The sequence below is a fragment of the Marmota monax genome, unplaced genomic scaffold (assembly GCF_021218885.2).
Source record: "Marmota monax isolate L192 unplaced genomic scaffold, Marmota_monax_Labrador192_F-V1.1 WCK01_AAM20220418_F8-fsc00170, whole genome shotgun sequence".
Lineage (NCBI taxonomy): Eukaryota > Metazoa > Chordata > Mammalia > Rodentia > Sciuridae > Marmota > Marmota monax.
In genome coordinates, this window is record NW_026692395.1 from 3,611,778 (window position 1) to 3,633,754 (window position 21,977).

Genomic DNA, 21,977 nt, shown 5'->3' on the forward strand with positions numbered 1-21,977 from the left:
ACCCCTCTGTGTGTGAAGTGTCAGGTGCGAGATTTGAGACATCTGGAGTCTTTGTCAGCACCCTTATCTGACTTCTCTGGATGGACTTCCCATTATGTAAAATGGGCTAATGGATGGGTTGAAGTGAAGACAAGTCAGTGAGTACTTGGTCATTTTGGCAAGACTAAGTCAAAGTGAGGGTTTCTGGTGGCTACTACAAGGTGAGAGAGAGATGTGTGTATAAGAAAATGGCAGCTCTGTGGGTGCATTATGAGGTACATATCTTTGTGTGTCTATATGCTATAGACCTATGGAGTTGTGCAAGAATTAAGAATGTATTGAATATATATGAATGGTGTGAGGTTACAACTGTGCATGTGTCTTAACTGTGAAATAGAGCGTGTGTGTGTGTGTGTTTGTGTGTGTGTGCACGCACATTAAGGTGGCATAGATATGTATGTATAGATGTGTTCCTAATTAACAACGAGGAAAATCATTCTTGGCCTTTCCGTATGCTCATTCCTGCTGAAGAAGATGGAGACAATGTAGAGAAGCCTTACCTCTCTGCCTCCAGGAGTTGAAATACTCCTGGGGGGAAATCTACATCTCCCACAAAACAGTCTACAAAATATTACTAGCAATTAAATCACCTGGAGGCTACAAATACCAGGAACCTGGGAACCAGGTCCCTAGGAAGAGGCATAGCTTGAAGACAGTCCTAAGGAGCCAAAATTTAGGCCTAAAAGAGCCAGAGAGGTCTAGAGACCTGCAACTGCTCCTCTTCCCCAGAGAGGTCATCACAGGCCCTACATAGCTTTTTTTTTTATTAGCAGTGGAAGCACATATTTCAAAATATTCAAAGAAACCAATTTGTGGGCAGTTCCCATTTGGAATGCCAAGAGTGCATCCTGGAGGGAGGAGGGAAGACCAGCCAAAGAAAAGGCCTGGAAATGGGACTGAAGATGGCTGGGACGTCAGAGACAGTAAAAAGGATGATTTAGGTGATGTCTAACTTGGGGACTGTGGGAGCCTAGGGAAGAAGAGATGGAATCTGAGTGGGTGGTTCCTGGAAACTGGCCAAAGGCAGTCCCCTGAGAGAGGGAGAAAGGGAGAGGGCATTCCTAGCAGAGGTTACAGCACATGCTAAAGTACAGAGATTGCGGGTGATCATCACCTTTTTATGATAGAAAAAAAATGTCAGGGATTTAGTCACTTTCCCAACCATATGGTGAAAATCTGTCTTGAACTCAAGCACTGTGACTCCAGTTCCCACACTATTGGTCTTAGGTCAGTGATGGATGAAGCAGAATGAACAAATGAATAAGTGAATGATTAACCTGAAAATCCCCCAGGCAAAAGACTCCAAATCTGCCTACTTGGATTATCTTCTGCCACCTCATCTGATCCATTATCATTGCTCAGTACGTTAAGGCCCTATACAATATGGTCCCTGCTAACCTCTCTGATCTTGTCCCCTACCATAAACCCCCTCATTTTGTTCTAGTCATACAGGCATTGGCTGTTCTATCTTCCTCCACTCCCCACCACCCATACTGGGAATTGACCCCAAGGGCACTCTACCACTGAGCTACATCCCTAAGCCCTTTTATTTTTGAGACAGGGTCTCACTAAATTGCTGAGGCTGGCTTTAAACTTGCAATCCTCCTGCCTCAGCCTCCTGAGTCTCTTGGATTACAGACAAGCTCCACAATGCCCAGCTTCCTGGCACATTCTTTAAAAAAATATATATAGATGAGGGCTGGGGTTGTGGTTCAGCGGTAGAGTGCACGCCTAGCACATGTGAGACCCTGAATTCAATCCTCAGCACCACATAAAAGTAAATTAATAAAAAAATAGATATTGTGTCCAATTATAACAAAAAAATAAAATATTAAAAAATATATAGAGATGGTAAACTGAACATGACCCTTTGGGAATAACCTGGAGTTCTTGGATTCCCTTATCTGTAAAATGGAAATTATATTATCCACCATAGGATTGTTGTGAGGTTTGGATACAGTCAGTCAACAAACATTTGTTTTTATTGAAGTCAGGATCTTACAGGTTTGACAGAAGGGCTCCTAAATCTCATTTGCTCATGTGCAGATATTATTTGGCATCCTGCCTCTGTGGAAACTTTTCAAGTGCAGGGGAAGACAATCATGGACACTAATGACACCAGGTTTGAGCTGTGTCTAGAGAAGAGAGATGGGGCATGTAGACTGAGTGTTGTATGTGGGAATGGGAGAGCAAACATGCATCAAGGCTAGTGCTACAAGGAATATGTCTGTGTTGCATATCTTGGTGTCTCCATGATCATCTGTGGGTACATATTTTCTCTGGGTGTCCACGCTTGTGTGAGCTTTTCCAGGTCTCTGTGTGTCAGCATGTTGTCCATGTATGTATGCATGTGTGTACTCAACATGCTCATGTGTTAGTTACACCGAGTTTATGTCTGTATACTTAAATGGGTATGTGTTCTCTGTCTGAACATGTCCCCGTGTTCCTTTACTTTTGTGTGTGTCATTCCTGTGTGACTCCAGACCCTTGGCCACTGGAGGCAAGGGTATGTACATTGCCCAAGTCTCCACCTCCACTTGTCTGGTGCTGTTTACACTGCCTCCATGCCCTTCTCTCTGCATAGCTAAGACTGTATGGACATGGGAGATTGATCTCCGCGCGGGACACTGCGTGTGACCTCACTCCTCGCTGAGGGGGTTATATCTCTACTTTTATGTCTCCCAGTGTGACTCCACACCCACCCCCCAAATACCTTACCTCGTGAATATCAACACTGGAAAAGCCCAGTATTTGGGGTGGGGTGAGGTTCTTGTATATGAGTGCAAGTGGATGCAAGAAACAGGATGAGGTGGTTGGGGGTGTGCGTGCCGGACGACCCCGACCCTCCGGACAAGTACCCCACCCCCACTCCCCAAATTGCGCATCCCCTACTGGAAGGGGGAGGGGAAACAGGATGCGGCGTGGCGCGTGCGCAATGCCAGCTTCAGCACCGCGGACAGCGCCTTCGCCCCCGCCTGCCGGCGCGCTCCACCACCGCCCCAGCACTGAAGGCGCGCTGACGTCAGTCGCCGCTCCGCTACAAACTCCCCTTCCCAGTCGTTTTGGTCCCGTCCGCGCCGCCGTGGGTCCAGCCGGACTGCACCACGCGAGGCGCGAGATAGGGAGTCACGGGCGCGACCATCCGCGCTGCGGCGGCGGCGACTCAGCGCTGCCTCAGTCTGCGGCGGGCAGCAGAGGAGTCGCGTCGTGCCTGAGAGCGCAGCAGTGCTCCTGGGCCCCGTGAGGTCCGCCCCCGCGGGTCCTGATCAGACTGCCCCTAGGACCCCCCTGCCCCAAGCCGCAGCCATGAACTACCTGCGGCGCCGCCTGTCGGACAGCAACTTCATGGCCAATCTGCCGAATGGGTACATGACAGACCTGCAGCGCCCGCAGCCGCCCCCGCCGCCCTCTGCTGCTAGCCCGGGAGCCACGCCCGGTTCCGTGACTGCCACAGCCGAAAGGTCCTCCACAGCTGCCCCTGTGGCCTCTCCGGCAGCCCCTAGTCCCGGGTCCTCGGGGGGCGGTGGCTTCTTCTCATCGCTGTCCAACGCGGTCAAGCAGACCACAGCAGCTGCGGCCGCCACCTTCAGCGAGCAGGTGGGCGGCGGCTCTGGGGGCGCAGGTCGCGGGGGCGCCGCCGCCAGGGTGCTGCTGGTCATCGACGAGCCGCACACAGACTGGTAAGCCACTGACGCGCCTCCCCGTGGGCCTGGGTCCCCAGATAGTTCCACGGTGAACGAGCAATTATCGAGCGCCGCTTATGTGCCTGGCACCTGACCCCTCACCCAAATTATTTTCCTGTAAATTACTATGCTGGGCGCTTCCTGTATGTCCTGCCCTTGCCTTCCCAAAATCTTCTCGATGGATTCAGGGGGCAATTATCTTTGCCTGTCGTGTACGTCTTCCTCAATCCTTCTCCCAAAAGTCTTTGACTTCAGTAGATCCTGTGAGACTTCAAGAGCCAAATGTGCCCTGCCACCCCTGCCCCATTCTTGCCCTGAAGGCCGAGTCCTCTAATGAATCTTGTAAGTATTTATGGAGTACCTGCAGTATGCCTCACCCAAGAGTCCTTCGCTAAGGCCTTTGACCTCAATGAATTTTGTGAGCATTTTTTGAGAGCCTATTACCATACACTGTTTTCTCAACCCTTGCCCTCAGACCTTCTTTCTAACAGGTCTTATGAGCATGTATACAGTCAGTGAAATGTGTCTCCCCTGGCCCCCTCCTCAGAGACCTTTTAAACCATTTGGTAAATACTGATGGATGTGCCTGCTGTTTATTCCACTCCAGCTCTTCACCAAGACTTTGCCTTTAATGGATCCTGTGAACCTTGATTGAATGCCTTCTGTATGCCCCAACTCCAGGGCCTCTCTCCAAGGGGACATATTTTCTCCAAAGGATTTAGAAAACATTTATTAAGTGCCTGATGTATGTCCCATCCCCCAAGGCCTCTCTCAAACAAATCACTTTCTTCCAGTGAATTCCATGAGCATTTTTTGAGCCTTCTCTATGTGACTCATCATCAGATTCTTTCCTAAACATCTTTTCCTACAATTAATCTAGAAAGTATTTATTGAGTGCTTCCTGTATCCCCACCCCCATTAGCAAACTACTTCTTTAGAGGACTTTCCTTTGGTGAATACATCTAGCTTTGATCAACTACCTGCTGCAGTGTGAGCCCTATCTCCAAATCCTTTCCCCAATGCCTTTTCCTTCAGTGGTTTCTCACAGCATGTGTTGAGCACCTTTTGCATGACCCAACCTTAGACCTCTCCACACAGGCCAATGAGCATTTATGAGGTGCCTTCTGTATGTTCATGCCTCTTCCCCCAGAGTCTTTTTCTTGCAGTGGAGCCAGGGAGCACATATGCAATGCCTATGGCATACAGGGAGTATATTCCCCTCCATTACCACTAGGAGAACCTGCCCCAATCATAAGCCTTCTCCCTGAGGTATTTTCCTTCAGTAAATCCAGAGCCCATTTTATAAGGGTTACATCTTCCCATTCCATTCAATACCCCTAGAATTCCCCCTCCCAGTCTTAAGTTCAAACCAAAGGGGCTTTTAGTCAATCTAAGCCAGTAAACATTTACTGGAGCACCTACTCTATGAGTCATTCTCAATATCTGTTTTCCAAGTCTCTGGAATTTTCTGCCCCTACCTCAAGAGCGCATTCTCCAAGTATCTACTTCAGCCTAAATTTATTGAGTACCATCTGTTTACTATTTAGATCACCCTTCCCCCTAGGACCCCTTACCCTACAGCCTTTCTTATTTGTTCTACAGATATTTATTGCATACTTTCCATGTGTCAAAATGCGAGAAGCACTTATTAAGCACTACTGTATTCTAGGAAGAACCCTCCTTCAGCTCCCCTTACTTCTAATCCCAACCACTTGTTGGCTTCACTATAGCTTTTCCTGCATTCAACCCCACAATCATTTAATGAGCACTTATTGGATACTCGGAAGAGCCCCATATTCTCCTCCCCCTCTGTGGTCCTAATCCCCCCTTTAACAATCTCTATGCTGCCTTTCACACTACACAGTCCTGAAAGCTCATGATGTGTATTATTTCCCATCTGTTCTGACTATATTCCCTCCTCCACCTAGCCATCTTCCCAGCTGTGCTCCCCTCCTATTAACCCAGAAAGCATTTATTAATCTCTTTCTGTATTCTGTTCAAATAAACGCATGTCCATCCTGCAGCAGACTGCTTCAGTCTTTTCTCCATCTACATTATAAAGCATTTATTGAGCGCATGAGATAATTCCTTCACAAACGTCCATTCCCCAAGGTGCTATCCTCCTGGCTAAATTTGCTCCATTGAAGTCAACAAACATTAATGAGGCCCCTGTTGGATTCTGGTAACCCCCTTCTTTAGACTTCCTTTCTCCTCTTTGACCTTCCAGACAGGTTCCTTATCGCTTTTTCCTGCATTCCATCAAACATTTATTATCTACTAAATACTGACAAGTCCTTTCCCCTTTCCATAACAACTCCAATGTTTTCTATTTTTTTCTTCTAATTTGTCCAGCCAGCACCTGCTGAATTCAGTGCAAGAGCCTTCCTTTCTATTCTGCATCCCAGAAGCCCCTCTTTATCCTAACAGTTCCTCCAATATTTTCTTCCAGTCTTCTAGCAAATATTTATTTAGTGTCTACTAGATGCTCAGCGTGGGAACAGAGCCCTGAAACACCAACTTGCAGACTTTCAGAACTGTGAAAGCTTCGGGGATTTCAACCTGGAAAAGGAGGAGCTTTGAAAACTTTATAACAAATGCACACCTCAGTACAGTCTGACACCTTCCCTGAAACTTCACCAATCTTGTTTCTTCCTGAGTCTCAATTCCTGCATGGTTTAAAATTGCAACATCTGAGTTGAGACATCTCTCCCTTTTAGAGACAATTTAGTCTAGTATTTTTCAAACTGTGGGTCACATATTGGCTTAAGAGCAGAATGTCACTTTCTTCATGAAGGAGGATAAACGAAGGTAGAAAATAACAGAGTATGTTACACATAATAAGTGGAGCTGTTTAATAAAACTATTATTCCAATAAGATATATGACATATACTATATAATGCACATGTTATATAATGACTTTATGGTGTATAATACATCTATATGTGTATATTTTTCTTCACGAAATGGAATAAAACAGAATAGGAGATATAAAACTACATTGCACATGGTAAGGTAATTCTTTACTGGAATTTTATTTGAATTATATATGTATACTCATATTCATTCTACTATACATTCTAGAGACATATACACATAAAATATAATATACAACATTTTGTGTGTTATAAATTATATAAGACATAGCCCAAGTTCTATTTTCTGTGTAACATATGTCTTATATAATATATATGTGTGTGTTTCATGGATTATTATGTAAATGTGTATATAGTGAGCTATATAAACTATATTTCTTATTGTGGCTTCTTTTCTTAGATAGACTTCCCTGGAAGCAGACCCTTCACTTAGCATCTCTGTTGGTCTCAGAGGCTCATTTGATCGGTGATCCATTCCCTCATCTTTGAGGGATACCTGGGCCTTGTGTCCTCGCCCACTTCTAAGGCTCTGGCTGCTCTATTTGTCCACTTACCATTAAAGTTGAGCAAGGAGTATTAACAGATACCCAAGTGCATTGCCTGGGTGTCAAACATTCTCCTCCCTGTCCCCAATATGTACCAGAAGCCCTATCTCCTCATAACAATCAAGGTCATGTCACTCTGCCAGAGAGTGACGTCTCTTCACTCGACATGAGAAACCTGAAGTGCCCAGGTGGTAATTATAACTTAGAGTTTAATGGGATTCTTGCTGTGTCCCCTGGTAGCAGTGTTCCCCCTTGGAGAAGCAGGACCTCTAACCTTGCAGAGCCCTGAGGGAACAGGAAGCACACATTCCAAAAGTGGATCACTGGGATTGATGGTAAGCTGGGCCACTCCTACTTTAACCTCGAGTTCCCAGACTCATGTACTCTACCTATTAGGAACACAGCACATATAGTGGACACTGATTTCGAATTTACTGTGTTTGGGAGGATGGTACCGACTCTTGTATGGTATCAACCCCAAGATAGGGTCTTAGCTATGTTAGCTATGACTGCAACAAGCAATGTCATTCTATCAGGCCAGTGGCTTCTGGGTGGTTGGTATATAAATAAGCTCATCCGTTGATTCCATGGTCACAGTCCACTTTTTAATTTTTCTTTTTGCAGTACTGGGAGTGGAACCCAGACCTTCAAACATGGTAGCAAAGTATTCTACCACTGAGCTACTTCCCCAGCCCTTTTTTATTTTTTATTTTGAGACAAGGTCTCACCAAGTTGCCCCAGCTGGCCTCAGAACTTGCAATCCTCCTGCCTCACCCTCCCAAGTAGTTGAAATTACAGGCATGTGACACCATGCCTGGCATCACAGGCCACTTTTGCATTTCTTTACTTTGCTGTAATATGTGTCCTTTGGTTTGATGCAATGTTTATGTGGGATCCCATGCTGCTGGGTCAAACATTGTGTAAGCCCTTGGACAGTGATGCTGGCTGAAGTCCTTTAGTCAGAACAGGCAAACCATACATAGAATATTCCAGTCAAAAATAGATCACTATTCTTTCCAGGGTGGAAGGGGCTTAATGTAGTCAGCTTTCCCCCAGGTATCTGGTTGGTCTTCTTGAGGGATGGTGTCATATCAGAGACTCAATGTTGATCTCTGTTGCTGGCAGATTGGACACTCAGCTGTAATGCTGTTGGTCCCACACATAGCTTACTTCTCTGCTGCTATTGCCACTTCATTTGTGTGCCCATCTGCTAGCACTGGGGCGGCTGATTAGAGAGGCTGGCTGACATCATCTGGCTGACTCATCCTGTCTACCTGGTTGCCTAGTGCTACTTCCATGGTGGATTCTGCCTGGTGGGTGTTAACACACAATAAAAAGATCTTCTCTCCTCCCTTTTTGCCCACTTCCATATGTCCACCCACATTTCTATGCCCCACACTTCCTTGTCCTGATCTTCCAACCTTTTCCTTTCAGGCCTCTGAGCAACCAGCCAAGCCATTCACCATTGCACAAAAACAAATATATGTATTCTAATCTTGAGCCATTTCTCTTTTCGCAAAAAGTGACAAGTGGGCAGCCCAAAGATCTACCATTAGGATCACTGCCATTGTCTTTTATTCAAAGTGGGGCTTCCACCAACAGACTGAGATAATCCATTTGAAGACCAAGCATAAGCTTTTCCATCATTCATTAGCTTGTTGTAAGGAGTCCCTTAGCTGAAGGAGGCATCAGCATAACAATTGTGGAAGAGGTAGGGATCTGGGTTCCCTGCTCATGCAGATTTCTTGGTCTTGCATGGGGTCAATCCTAGCTGCTGGGCCCATTTGACCTTTTTATATGGTGTGCCTAGAAGAACCCAGCCCATAATGGGCTCCTGATGCATAGTCACTTGGTACCCCATGGTCAAGCATTATTTATCAGAGCTCAGTTCTGCAGTAGGATTTTTTCTCAAAGGCATATAATTCTTTGCTGCAGATGGTATGGCCTAGCTCCAGAACCCCAAGGGCCTCCCATTTGGGTTTCTCATAGTCTCCACACATTTTTCCTCACTAGTGACACCTCCAGTATTGTAAGATCTGCCAGATCATATGGCCTAAGTGGCAGGACTTCTTGCACCATAGACTGCACCTGCTGCAGATCCCTTCTGTGTTCTGGGCCCCACTCATAGCTGGCAACCTTACATGTCACCAAAAACATAGGAAAGAGTAATATTTATTTTCAGGTATGGAATGTGCTGCTTCCAGAACTGATGGAGGTATACTGGGTATTTTGCTTTGCTCTTCGTGGTGGAAGTTGCAAGATTAAATGATATATCCTATCCTTTGGAGGGATTACCCTGGCATGCTTTGGACCGGTGAATCCACAAAAATTTTACTAATGAGACTTTGTAAGGTTTTTCTCCTGAAATCTGGGGCACATGTGTCTTATCACGACAATATTCTAACCATATCTTGCTCATCTTGCATAATCACTATGATGTAATTGATATAATTGTCCAGTGTGATAGTCTGTGGGATGTCCAGATGGTCCAGGTTCTTTTGCCTATATTGTGACACAGGGTGAGAAAGATAACATAGCCCTATGGCAAGACCATCAGTGAATATTTTTGTCAGTCCCACATATGAACTGTTTCTGATCCTCTAATTAGAATTGAAAAGAATGCATTCAGCAAATCAGTGATATAACTGAGGTCTTACTTATCTACTGTAGCAATGATAGCATGTCCAGTACAACAACTACAATCAGAGATATTACCTGGATGTACTTGCAGCAGTCTTCACATCCATCCAGCCTCCTCTAGGACCAAACTGGTTAAGGTAGATAAGATGGAACCACCACTCCTGCATTGCCTAGATCTTTCTGAGTGGCCATCATCCCTAGATGCATATAGCTTTGCATTTGATTTACTGTTTATTTGTTTTATTTATTTATTTTTTGATGGTGCTGAGGATCAAACTCAGGGTCTCATGCACACTAGACAAGTGCTTTACCATTGAGTTACAGCCCCAATTTTCTGATTTGATTGGGGCATGCAGGTGTGTCCCATTTCAGAAACTTCCATTCACACCTACTACAATTGTTCTTACCTCACAGGCCAAGTAACCCATATAGGAGTTCCAGCAACTACTAAACATGCCATTCCAATTATGCATTTGTGAACTGGGGAAGTGACCACAGGGTGGGTCCTTGAATCCAGGTGACACACTTTGAGCAGGACCTTGTTATTGATCTTTTTTGCAGGAAGGGAAGTGGGGGTAGATTCTGAGAGGGATGGCAATGACTTATAAGGCATGTTTAAGCAGAGAGAAGGTCCATATTCTCACATGGGGATGTGAGCTGCTTCTCCAGGCATAATGAGTTCAGGTGAGTCTTTGAGTTCAAGGTGTTTAACTTTAGCTGCTCATATATCTCCATCCCAAGCCTCAGGGTCCCACTCCTGTCCTAAGATTGCTAAGTCTGAAAATTTAACCTTCTCTGAAGGTCTTCCACACTTAGAATTAAACCTTTTTTTAATTTTTAATTTTTAGTTGTAGATGGACATGATACCTTTATTTTATTTATTTATTTATATGTGGTGCTGAGGATCAAACCCAGTGGTGCCTCACATATGCTAGGTGAGCGCTCTACCACTGAGCCACAACCCCAGCCCTAGAATTAAATCTTGAGCCTGGTCCTCTCCTCTGTCTACTCTGGCTGCAGATTAAGGTTTCCTTAAATGTAGTCAGGGAGATCCTCTAGCTTTCACATTTTGCCTAGAATTGGTGATTATTCATCCTGAGCATATCAGATATTTCTGCAGCTAATCAATGGTATTTATCAGTCATCCCAATCTGGTTAATTTCCATCATATCTCTCAAGTACCAGGGATATTTCACCAATTGGTTCTCTACTTTCCACCAGATTCCTATTACAGACCATCATCAGGAAAAGTCACTGCTGCTTCCAAACCTTAGGGTCCTGTGCTATCATCCTCCTCATAGGAGAATAGGTTACACAGCCTCTCTTCCCATTACTAACATTTCTAATCTCAGAAGATCTACTTATGGCCTAAATGGCATCTGACTTGGAATGCAGATTAGACCTGCTGCAAAGTATTTGTGTGACTATATCATATCAGGGGCTATCTGTGATCCAACTCCCATCACTAACGTCTATAGTATATGTCAGTTCCCATTTATGCTGACCCAGCTCCAGAATCCTATTAGAGTTTTCTTTGGAGTTTGACTTCTCTGGCCCACTGCTTTAGATTGGATTCCTGGAAATAGACCCTGAGGTGGAGATTTGCATGTGGTGTTTTGGGCTCTGCATCTGTGAGAAACATAGAATTCAGTGAAACTTAAGGCTGAGCCACCATGTGATTGAATCAGAGGCTTCAGCTGATCCCTGGCAGAGAAAGGGCTCTGGAGCCAGAATGGCCCTTCAGAGCTGGTCCAAAATGAGGCAAGAAGGCTAGGCTTTGTACCCCCTCAGAGACCAGAATTTGGCTAAGGGCTGCCCTCAGAAATAGGTCTAAGCTTAACCAACACACCCTGTGACAGAAGACTGTTCCCTGTGGGGACAAAGCCACGAGCTGTCAGCAACTGATATTCAAGATATCTTGGCCCTGAAGAGGAGGCCTGAGCAGAACACCACAATATCCAGCACATGTATGGTCAGAAAAGCTTGAAAACCAGTGATATACACTTATTGTTTACACTAGCCATCCATTTATAGATGAAAGATGTGCAGATCTGAGAGAAATTATTTTCAATACTTGTGAAGGGGAGAGTGTTGGTGAAGATGTGTATATGAGACAGAAACAGACTGAAGGAAACAGAAAGATTCAGAGGCACAGAAAGGAAAAGGAAATAGCTGTACTTGGGGTCTCTAGTGAAAGTCAGTTCTCATTTATGCAAGTGTATATGTGTCAGAGACCTGACTGTACACATGCCAGTGACCAGTGGTCCTGAGTGTGTCTCCTCTCCTCATCCCCCTTCTATGAGAAACCTATTTGCAGATGAGCTTTCATCTGTGGAGAGGCCTGTCAGGTAGGAATCTTGGGCGTAGGGAAAGAAGCCACTAGAAACTGGGCTCAGCTGGGATGGGGCTGGTGACAATGACATAGCAGTTTGTGATGTGCCTCTGCTGCTGCTGCTCCTCCTCCTTCCCATGACTTCCCCTCATCCTCAGCTGCATTTCTCCCTACCCACCATCATTGCTGGCTACAGCTTCTTTAGAACCACCCCCAGCCTGCACCACTCAATCTGCTGCTCCTTTTCAGATGCAGCTGTACATCCATGGCTGTTGTGTCCTTCACAGCACATAACATCCATGGTCAAGGTGCTCCTCCTTGGGAAAGGGCCAGAGAACAGAGAGATGCTTCAGGCCTCACAAGCAAACATAGGCACTGAGACATACTCAGACTGAAATATAAACAACCATAGGCACACTTTATATAGATATACTCTGAGGTTCTTTGCCACTTACAAAAACCTCAATCCAAATTCCAAGACTGTTATAATTGGCATAGCACTATTCATTTTGCAAAACTTCTCAAGAACATGTACAATAGCAGTGTGATGAGCAGATGATATTTTGGAAAATACCTGTTCTCTTATGGTTTAAGAAAGTATTTTACAATTTGAAACATTCTTTGACATTTAAACACCTCCATAAGGATAATAGGAGACTTTATTGTTCACAAAGCACTGCTAATTTTTTCAAAGTATTTCAAGCACTTTATGGTTTCTGTAGTGACACTGAAGGGGCAAAGGGGTCAAGGGACAAGCCTGGATCATGTCTTTCTTTCTAAGATGCCAGCATTAACAGATGTGCTCTTCTGTTTTCCTCTTAGGGCAAAATACTTCAAAGGGAAAAAGATCCATGGAGAAATTGACATAAAAGTAGAACAGGTAAGTTGGGGCAGATAGACTTGGGGTTCAACTATCTATACTGTGAACTGAGTGGTTTTTTTCTTTTTGCACTGGAGATTGAACCTAGGATCACTCTACCACTAAGCTACATCCCCAGACATTTTTTTTTTTTATTTTGAGACAGGATCTTGCAAGTTGCTGAGGCTGGCCTTAAGTTTGTGATGAGTTTCAGCCTCCTGAGTCTCTGGGATTACAGGCATGTGCCACTGCACCCTGCATGGGTAGTCATTTTTGTATGACGTGGGTGAATCACCAATTTTCTTTCCTTTCCAGGCTGAATTCTCTGATCTCAACCTTGTGGCTCATGCTAATGGTGGATTCTCTGTGGATATGGAAGTTCTGCGGAATGGGGTAAAAGTTGTGCGGTGAGTATTAAAAGGGACCTTGGTGTCATGGGAGAGGTATATGGACTCCCTTAGTGTTGAGGGAAAAAACCCATCTCCCTACCCATTCTTCTGTGAGCAAGAATTTAGGCATGAAATGTGGGGAGTTAGCTTTTCTTTTCTTCTGAAAAAGAGCCAAGAATCCTAGCAGGCTACATGCCAAACTTTTCAAATATGCATCCAACAAAAAATTTGTTAAGCATTTATTGCCTGCCAGGTGCCATTCTCAGGTCTTTACATTTGGCAAATATTTATGGAGCAACTTCTGTGTGCCAAGAGTTGTTCTACATGCTGTGGACCTAGCAGAGAATGAAAAAAAAAAAAGACAAAAATCTTCTGCCCTCATGATATTTTCAGTCTACTATGTGACAGACAAAATAAACAAAGAAATAAGAAAATGTAGTGCTAAGAAAAAAACAGAGCAGTAAAGCACAAATAGGGATTGTTGAATGGGGGTGGGGTTTTCAGTTTGGATAGGGTGGCCCAGTGGCATATAAAGGCAGTTGAGGAAAGACCTGAGGAGGTAAAGGAGTGATTCATGCAGATATCTGGGTAGGGGGAGGTAATGTTTCAGGCACAGCACAGTCCCTGAGGCTGGAATCTATTCTGGGCAGTATACTTTGAGGACAGCTGGTATAGAGAGAGACTGTGACCAGGGGGTGCCAAAGATGAATGGGTAAGCTGCAAGCTGACCTTGGGGAGGGCAGCAGGTAGAAAAGGATCACAGATGGGAAAAAGGTAGAAACTCTGCTCCAGGCAGAAGAAACAGCTTGTGCATGTGTGCAGAGGTAAGAAACCACTTTACAATTTCTGGCAGTTGTAAAGATTTAGAAATTCAGTCTCAAGGGTTGTAGGGAGCTTCTGAATGGACCATGATTCTCCTTCCACTGCCCCTCCCACAGGTCTCTGAAACCAGACTTTGTACTGATCCGCCAGCATGCCTTCAGCATGGCACGCAATGGAGACTACCGCAGTTTGGTCATTGGGCTGCAGTATGCTGGAATACCCAGCGTTAATTCTTTGCATTCTGTCTACAACTTCTGTGACAAGCCCTGGGTGGTAAGTGACAGGAAGGATGCTACTGGCAGAGAAAATAGCTCATGCATGGATATGGGAACTTGAAGCCACGCTATGGCTTATGGGAATTGAGGACATTTAAAAGCTTAGTGTTAGTCATCTTTCCATTACTATAACAAATTCCTGAGAGAATCAACTTATGAAGTCAAAAGGTTTGTTTTAGCTACCAGTTTTAGAGGCTTCAGTTCATGATGGATTGGTCCTGTTGCTTTCATCCTGTAGTGGGGGAGCACATCATGGAGGAAGAGCATGGCAGAACTAAGCTGTTCCCTTAAATATGCACCCAATGACTTAAAATCTTCCTCAAGGCCTTGTCTATCAAAGTTACCACCACTTCCCAATAGTGTGAGCCTCTAGATTACATTGCAGATCCAGACTGTAGTACTTGGGGTTCCAGCTTGGAGACACCCTTCCAGTGAAGGATCCATGTCTCTGACTCATGTCTCCTGATTCTCATAGTTTGCCCAGATGGTTCGACTGCACAAGAAACTGGGAACAGAGGAGTTCCCTCTGATAGATCAGACCTTCTACCCCAATCACAAAGAAATGGTAAGTCAAGGGGAAGTAGAGTGGGCAAGAAGGAAAAGATCCAGAGCTACTGCAATATTATCAATGGGTGCATTATCAACGGTATGATATCAGAGAGAGCCACTATTGCAAGTATGTGGAGGTGTGAAGTTCCTTTGTGATGGGTCTATTAATGCAGGCTGAGTGTCACTTATCAAATGCTCGGAAGTGTTTCAGATTATTTTTGAATTTTGAAATATTTATATATGCATAATGAGATATCTTGGGGATGGGGCTCAAGTCTAAATACAAAATTCATTTATATTTCAGATATATCTTATCCACATAGTTTGAAGGTAATTTCATGCAATATTTTTCATGAGCCTGTTTTTTGACTGAAACCCATCACATGAGGTTCGGAATATGGAATATTCATGGAAATATTCACTTGTGGTATGGAATATTTCACTTGTGGTATCATATGAGAGCTCAGAAAGATTTAGATTTTGAAACATTTCAGATTTCAGATTTATGGGTTAGGGATGCTCAACCTGACCCATGAATTTCCTAATGGTTACAAATGTGAAATAAATCATTAATTCCAATGTTTATCAAATCCTGATGCTCACATTATCTATTCTTGTCAGTATTAAAAATTGATTTCTAATGTAAATTAACAGAATTAATGTAATGAAATCAGATTACATCACATACAGAAATCAAGTAATTGTTACTACCATTATCAGGGGTTCCTCTTGATAAAAATTTTACCCATATTTCAAATTCAGATTGTAAAAAAAAGTGGACTGGGATTGTAACTCAGTGGAAGAGCACTTACATAGCATGTGTGAGGCACTGGGTTTGATTCTCAGCACCACATAAAAATAAATAAATATATAAATAAATAATAAAAAAAACAAGGTCTGTCAACAACTAAAATATTTTTTTAAAAGATTGTAAAAAAATCAGCAACAATATTATAAATTAAATTGTTTAGGGGCTGGGATGTAGCTCAGTGGTTGAACACTTGCCTCACATGTGTGAGGCACTGGGTTCTATCCTCAGCACCACATAAAAAAATAAATAAAATAAAGATATTGTGTTCATCTACAACTAAAAAAAATTTAAAAATTAAATTGTTTACAAATAGAAATAAATTGTTGGCTATTAATATCATAAATTATAATGACTAATATTATAAATTATCATTATATTATGAATTTTTGTTACCAATATAAATTTTGTGTATGAATCTGAAGAATTAAATTATAACTCTCATTAAATAATCATAGCATCATAATTACAAGTATCACCAGAAATTATTGGTTTTACTACAGATTATTAATAATATTATAAATTATGATATGGAGGCACAGTGATGGATGCTTTTAATGTCAGTGACTCAGGAGGCTGAGGCAGGAGGATTGCAAGTTCAAGTCCAGCCTGGGTAACTTAGTAAGACCCTGTCCCCAAAAGTAGAAAGGCCTGGGGATGTAGCTCAGAGATAGAGTGTCCCTGATTTCAATCCCCAGTAGTTCAAAATGTGTGTTTGTGCGTGTGTGTGTGTGTGTGTACAAATTATGTTCTAATACAAATTATAGCCAGGTATGGTGGTGCATGCCTATAATTCCAGCGACTATGGAGGCTGAGGCAGGAAAATCACAAATTCAAAGCCAGCCTCAACAACATAGTGAGGCCCTAAGCAACTTCACAATGGAAAGATCTCTCATGCTCCTGGATAGGCAGAATTAATATTTTCAAAATGGCCATACTACCCAAAGTGCTGTACAGACTCAATGCAATTCCAATTAAAATCCCAATGTCATTCCTTATAAATATAGAAAAAGCAATCATGAAATTCATCTGGAAAAATAAGAGACCCAGAATAGCCAAAGCAATCCTTAGCAAGAAGAATGAAGCAGGAAACATCACAATACCAAATCTTAAACTATACTACAAATCTATAGTTACAAAAACAGCATGGTACTGGCACCAAAATAGACATGTAGACCAATGGTACATAATAGAAGACACAGAAACAAACCTACATAAATACAGTTTATCTCATACTAGACAAAGGCACCAAAAACACACATTGGAGAAAAGATAGCCCTTCAACAAATGGTGCTGGGAGAACTGGAAATCCATATGCAGCAAAATGAAACCAAACCCCTATCTCTCACCATGCACAAAAATCAACTCAAAGTGGATTAAAAAAAAAAAAAAAGGAGCCAGTGGTGCATGCCTGGAATCCACTCGGAGGCTGAAGCAGGAGGATTGTAAGTTCAAAGCCAGCCTCAGAAATGGCGAGGAACTGAGTAATTCAGTAACTCAGTGAGACCTTGTCTCTAAACAAAATACAAAATAGGACTGGGGATGTGGCTCGGTGGTTAGGTGCCCATGGATTCAATCCCTAGTACCAAAAAAAAAAAAAAAAGATTTACAAGCATCAGTTTTCTAGTATTCTTTGTTCAGTAATATAAAGTAAATTGTTATTACTAATATCAAATCTAACTTCGGATCTTATAATTTATTACAAGTATTACCAATTAAGTTTATCAGTATAAATTATTAGTTCTTGTGTTGTAAATTAAGCTATAATTACTAAAATAAATCAAACAATTAGTACAAACAATGTAAAATACAGATCGTATTTGTAAGATACAGATTGTGGCTAATGTTACAAATTAAGATTACTAACATAAGGGCTGGAGATGTAATTTAGGGTAGAGCACTTGAATAACAAGTATGAGGCCCTGGGTCCGATTTCTGGCAGTGCAAAAAGAAAGATTTCTAATAAATACCATGAGGGTGTGTGTCGTGGCACATGCCTGTAATTCCAAATACATGGAAGGTTGAGGCAGAAGGATCCCAAATTCAAGACCAGCCTCTGCAACTTAATAAAACCCTGTCTCAAAATAAAAAGGGTTTAGAGTATTGCTCAGTGGTAAAGAACCCCAGGATGAAACCTCCAGTACCACCAAAAATAAATAAATAAATAAAAAAATCATGATTATCTATATTTTGAATTATATCATCTTCCTAATGTTAACATCCAATTGCTATTATAAATAATTACTAATATTAAAGTTCTGATTAATATTATAAATTTTGAGTACTGTAGTTATAAATCAAATTGTAGTAACAAATAAAAATTGAACCATTGTTACTAATACCATCAAAGTTTACAATTAATTTGCAAGGTTTTACCAATGTGATAAATTGTGTTTACTTCTGTAAATAATTATTACCAATTTTCTGACTTAAATTGCGAGTAAGTAATCACCATTAACTTAACATTACCCACATTGCTACTAATATTACAATCTTTATCTCTAATGCATTTTATGGTTGTTGATATATATTAACAGTGTTATGAATTAAATTTACTTACAATAAGAATTAAATCATTTATTCTAAGGAAATCCAAATTATTTATCATTATTATCATTTATCATTCTCTGAGAGACAGTACAGCAGAATGTGGTTAACAGCATAGACTCTGTAGCCAGATTTGGAAATGTTTCCTCCACAATTTATTAGCTACGTAACATAGAAAAATTTAATTAAACGCCTGATGCCTCAGTTTACCTGTCTAGGAAATGTAGGTCATAATAATTCCTGCCTCAAAGAATTATGTAAAAATTAAATTACAAATTAATGTAAAGTGCTAAGAACAGTGAATCTGGCATATAGTAATTGGTAAATGTTGATGAAGTCCCTCTTCTATTCCTACTTGGTTGTTTTTATCATGAGGACTTTGTCAAATTCTGTGTTTGTTGACATGATCATGTTATTTTGTCCTTTTTTAATACTATGGATTATGTTAATTGATTTTCATGGAAGTTGATAGTTTCATGAGCTTGTTAATCATGTGTCTGGGTGTAGATATTAGCATTTCTAGACTAAATCTCACTTGTTCATGGTATAAATCCTTTTTATGTGTTGTGGGATTCAGTTAGTATTTTGTTGAGGATCATGTGTATCCATATTCATATATGATATTGACTTGTAATTTTCTTTTCTAATAATATCTTTGGTTTTGGTATCTGGATAATATTACTCTCAAAGAAAGAATTTGGATTTAGTTTGCTCTTCTTTCCCTCATTTCTTAAGATGAAAGATTAGTGAGTTATGAACTCCCATTTTTACCCCAAATACAAATTGCAGAATCACATCAGTTACACATTCACATTTTTACATAATGCCATATTTGTGACTGTTGTATTCTGCTGCCTTTCCATAACTCACTTGAATCAAATGTATGAAAGATGATATGTCATAAGCTTTGTAATGTTTTGAACAACCAATAAAAAAAAAGATTAGGTTATTTATTGAAATTTTTCTTCTTTTTAAATACAGAGTTTCTTCCTTTTCTATTCTATTCTAATTCAGTCTCATCACTTGTTACAAATCTATTCAGATTTTCCATTCTTCTTCAGTCACTTTTGGTAGTTTGTGTCTTCCTAGGAATTTGTCTATTTCGAAATAGGTTTTCTTTATTTGTTGGCATACAATTGTTCATAGTATACTCTTATAATCCTTTTCTTTTCCCCTGTAAGGTCAGTAGTAATATCCTCCTTTATTCTTTTTTTAAATTTTTAGTTGTAGATGGGTACAATACGTTTATCTCATTTATTTATTTTTATGTGGTGCTGAGGATGAAACCCAGTTCCTCACACATGCCAGGCAAGTGCTCTACCACTGAATTACAACCACGGCTCCTTTTATTTTTTATTTTAGTAGAATTTTTAATCATTTTTCTAGTCTAGAAATTTGTAAATTTTGTTGATCTTTTCAAACAACCAATTTTCGTTTTAATAATTTTCTCTATAGTTTTTCTGTTCTCTCTTTCATTTTTTTCCACCCCAATCTTCATTGTTTCCTTCTGTTTGTTTTGGATTTAGTTTGCTCTTCTTTCCCTCATTTCTTAAGATGAAAGATTAGGTTATTTATTTGATATTTTTCTTCTTTTTAAATACAGGTAGGGGATAGTAGAGGATAGGAAAGGCAGCAGAATACAACAGACACTAGTATGGCAATATGTAAATCAATGGATGTGTAACTGATGTGATTCTGCAATCTGTATACGGGGTAAAAATGGGAGTTCATAACCCACTTGAATCAAAGTGTGAAATATGATATATCAAGAACTATGTAATGTTTTGAACAACCAACAATAAAAATTTTAAAAATAAATAAGTAAATAAATACAGGTGATCCCTCTTAATACATACAGGGTTACCTACCAATAAACCCATGGTAATTTGAAAATATAATAAGTCAAAAATACATACAACACACCTTGCCTACCTGACACTATAGGTAACCTAGCCTATCTTACACACGCTCAGAATACTTACCTTAGCCTACAGATGGGTACTATCATCTAACACAAAGCTTATTTTATAAGAAAGTATTGGATATCTCATGTGTATCTTGTATGTAGGTATGATAAGATGCAAAAACACAAAACAAAATATCAAAAAATGCTGGCAACATAGTTCACTGTAGAGTACCAGGTATTTATCCTTTTGATTACATAACTGACTGGGAGCTGTGGCTCACTGCTGCTGCCCACATATTGTTAGCCCAGAGAAAAAATCAAAATTCAAAATTTGAAATAAAGTTTCTACTGAATATTTGTCAGTTTCATATTGTAAAGTTGAAAAATTATAAGATGAATCATCATAAATCCTTCATAAGTCCATAATTATGAATCTCCCCTAAACACCATGTTACCTGCATCCTGTAAGTTTTAGTAGGTTGTGTTTTCATTCATTTCAAATATCTTCTAATTTTCCTTGTGATTTTTTTCTTTGATCCATTGATATTTAGGAGTGTGGTGGTTGTTTTCTACATATTTGTGGATTCCCACATTTTCTTCTGTTATTGATTTCTAATTTCATTTCATTTGGTCACAAATATTCTGTATAATTCCAGTGCTTTCACATTGAGCCACTGAACATATCCCCAGACCCTTTGTTTTGTTAAGACAAATGTTACCTCTTTTTTAAAAATTTTATATGTAGTGCTGAGAATTGAACCCACTGCCTTCCACATGCTAGGCAAGCACTCTGCCACTGAGCTACAGCCCCAGCCATGCTCATGTTTTTAATTGGGTTATTTGCTTTTCTATTTATTGGATTGTATGAGTTCTTTATAAATTTTGGACATTGGACCTTTTTCATATATTTGGTTTGCAAATGTTTTTTTTTTCCCCAATCCATAGGTCTCTATGTTATTTTATTTTACTATTATTTTCAGGTCCTTTACCCCTCAGCTGTATCCCCAGAGACAGGGTCTCACTAAGTTGCTGAGACTGGCCTCAAATATGTGATCTTCCTGCCCCATCCTCCCAAGTTGCTGGATTTACAGGCATACAATCACCACACTCAGCATCATTTTATTTTGTTGATTGTTTCCTTTGCTGTGTAGAAATGCAGAAATCAGTTCTTTTACATGTATTGAGATTTGTTTTCTGTCTTAACATATAGACTGTCTGGAGAATGTTCCATATTCATGTGAAGAGAATGTATACTCTGCTGTTGTAAGGTGCTCTATAGATGTTTGTTATTACATCTAGTTGGTTTATAGCATGTTCAAGTCTTTCTTTGTTAATCTTATGTCTTGTTCTTTCACATATTTTTTTAAAGTGGGGCATTGAAGTCTCTATTGTTATTGGATTAATGTATTCAATTTAATGTATTTGAGGTCTCTCTTGTTAGGTGCATTGCGTTTATTGTCATGGCTTCTCAGTGGATTTACACTTTTATTGTTATAAAATACCCTTTTTCTATCTCTAGTAAAAAATTCTGATTTAAAGTCTATTTGATCTGACATTAGTATGAGCATTCTAGCTATCTTTTGGTTACTCTTTGAATGGTAAATCGTTTAACATCCATTCCCTTTGAACTTATTTGTGTCTTTGAATCTAAAAAGAGTCTCCTATTGGGCTGGGGATGTGGCTCAAGCGGTAGCACACTCGCCTGGCAT

General features: G+C 40.9%; 1 protein-coding gene across 2 annotated transcripts in view; it reads left to right on the forward strand.

Moving 5' to 3' along the window:
* Positions 1–3,187: 3,187 nt before the first annotated feature.
* The window catches only part of Syn1 (synapsin I), a 52,621-nt gene continuing 33,831 nt past the window's right edge, over positions 3,188–21,977 (forward strand). Inside the window, exons 1-5 of one of the 2 annotated variants that reach the window (XM_046442566.2) lie at positions 3,188–3,719; positions 12,936–12,993; positions 13,288–13,379; positions 14,300–14,456; positions 14,934–15,023. In XM_046442566.2, the coding sequence (XP_046298522.1) occupies positions 3,346–3,719; positions 12,936–12,993; positions 13,288–13,379; positions 14,300–14,456; positions 14,934–15,023 (771 nt within the window). In that variant the 5' untranslated portion in view covers positions 3,188–3,345. The remainder of the gene's footprint in view (positions 3,720–12,935; positions 12,994–13,287; positions 13,380–14,299; positions 14,457–14,933; positions 15,024–21,977) is intronic. The other variant, XM_046442567.2, reaches the window with a different exon arrangement.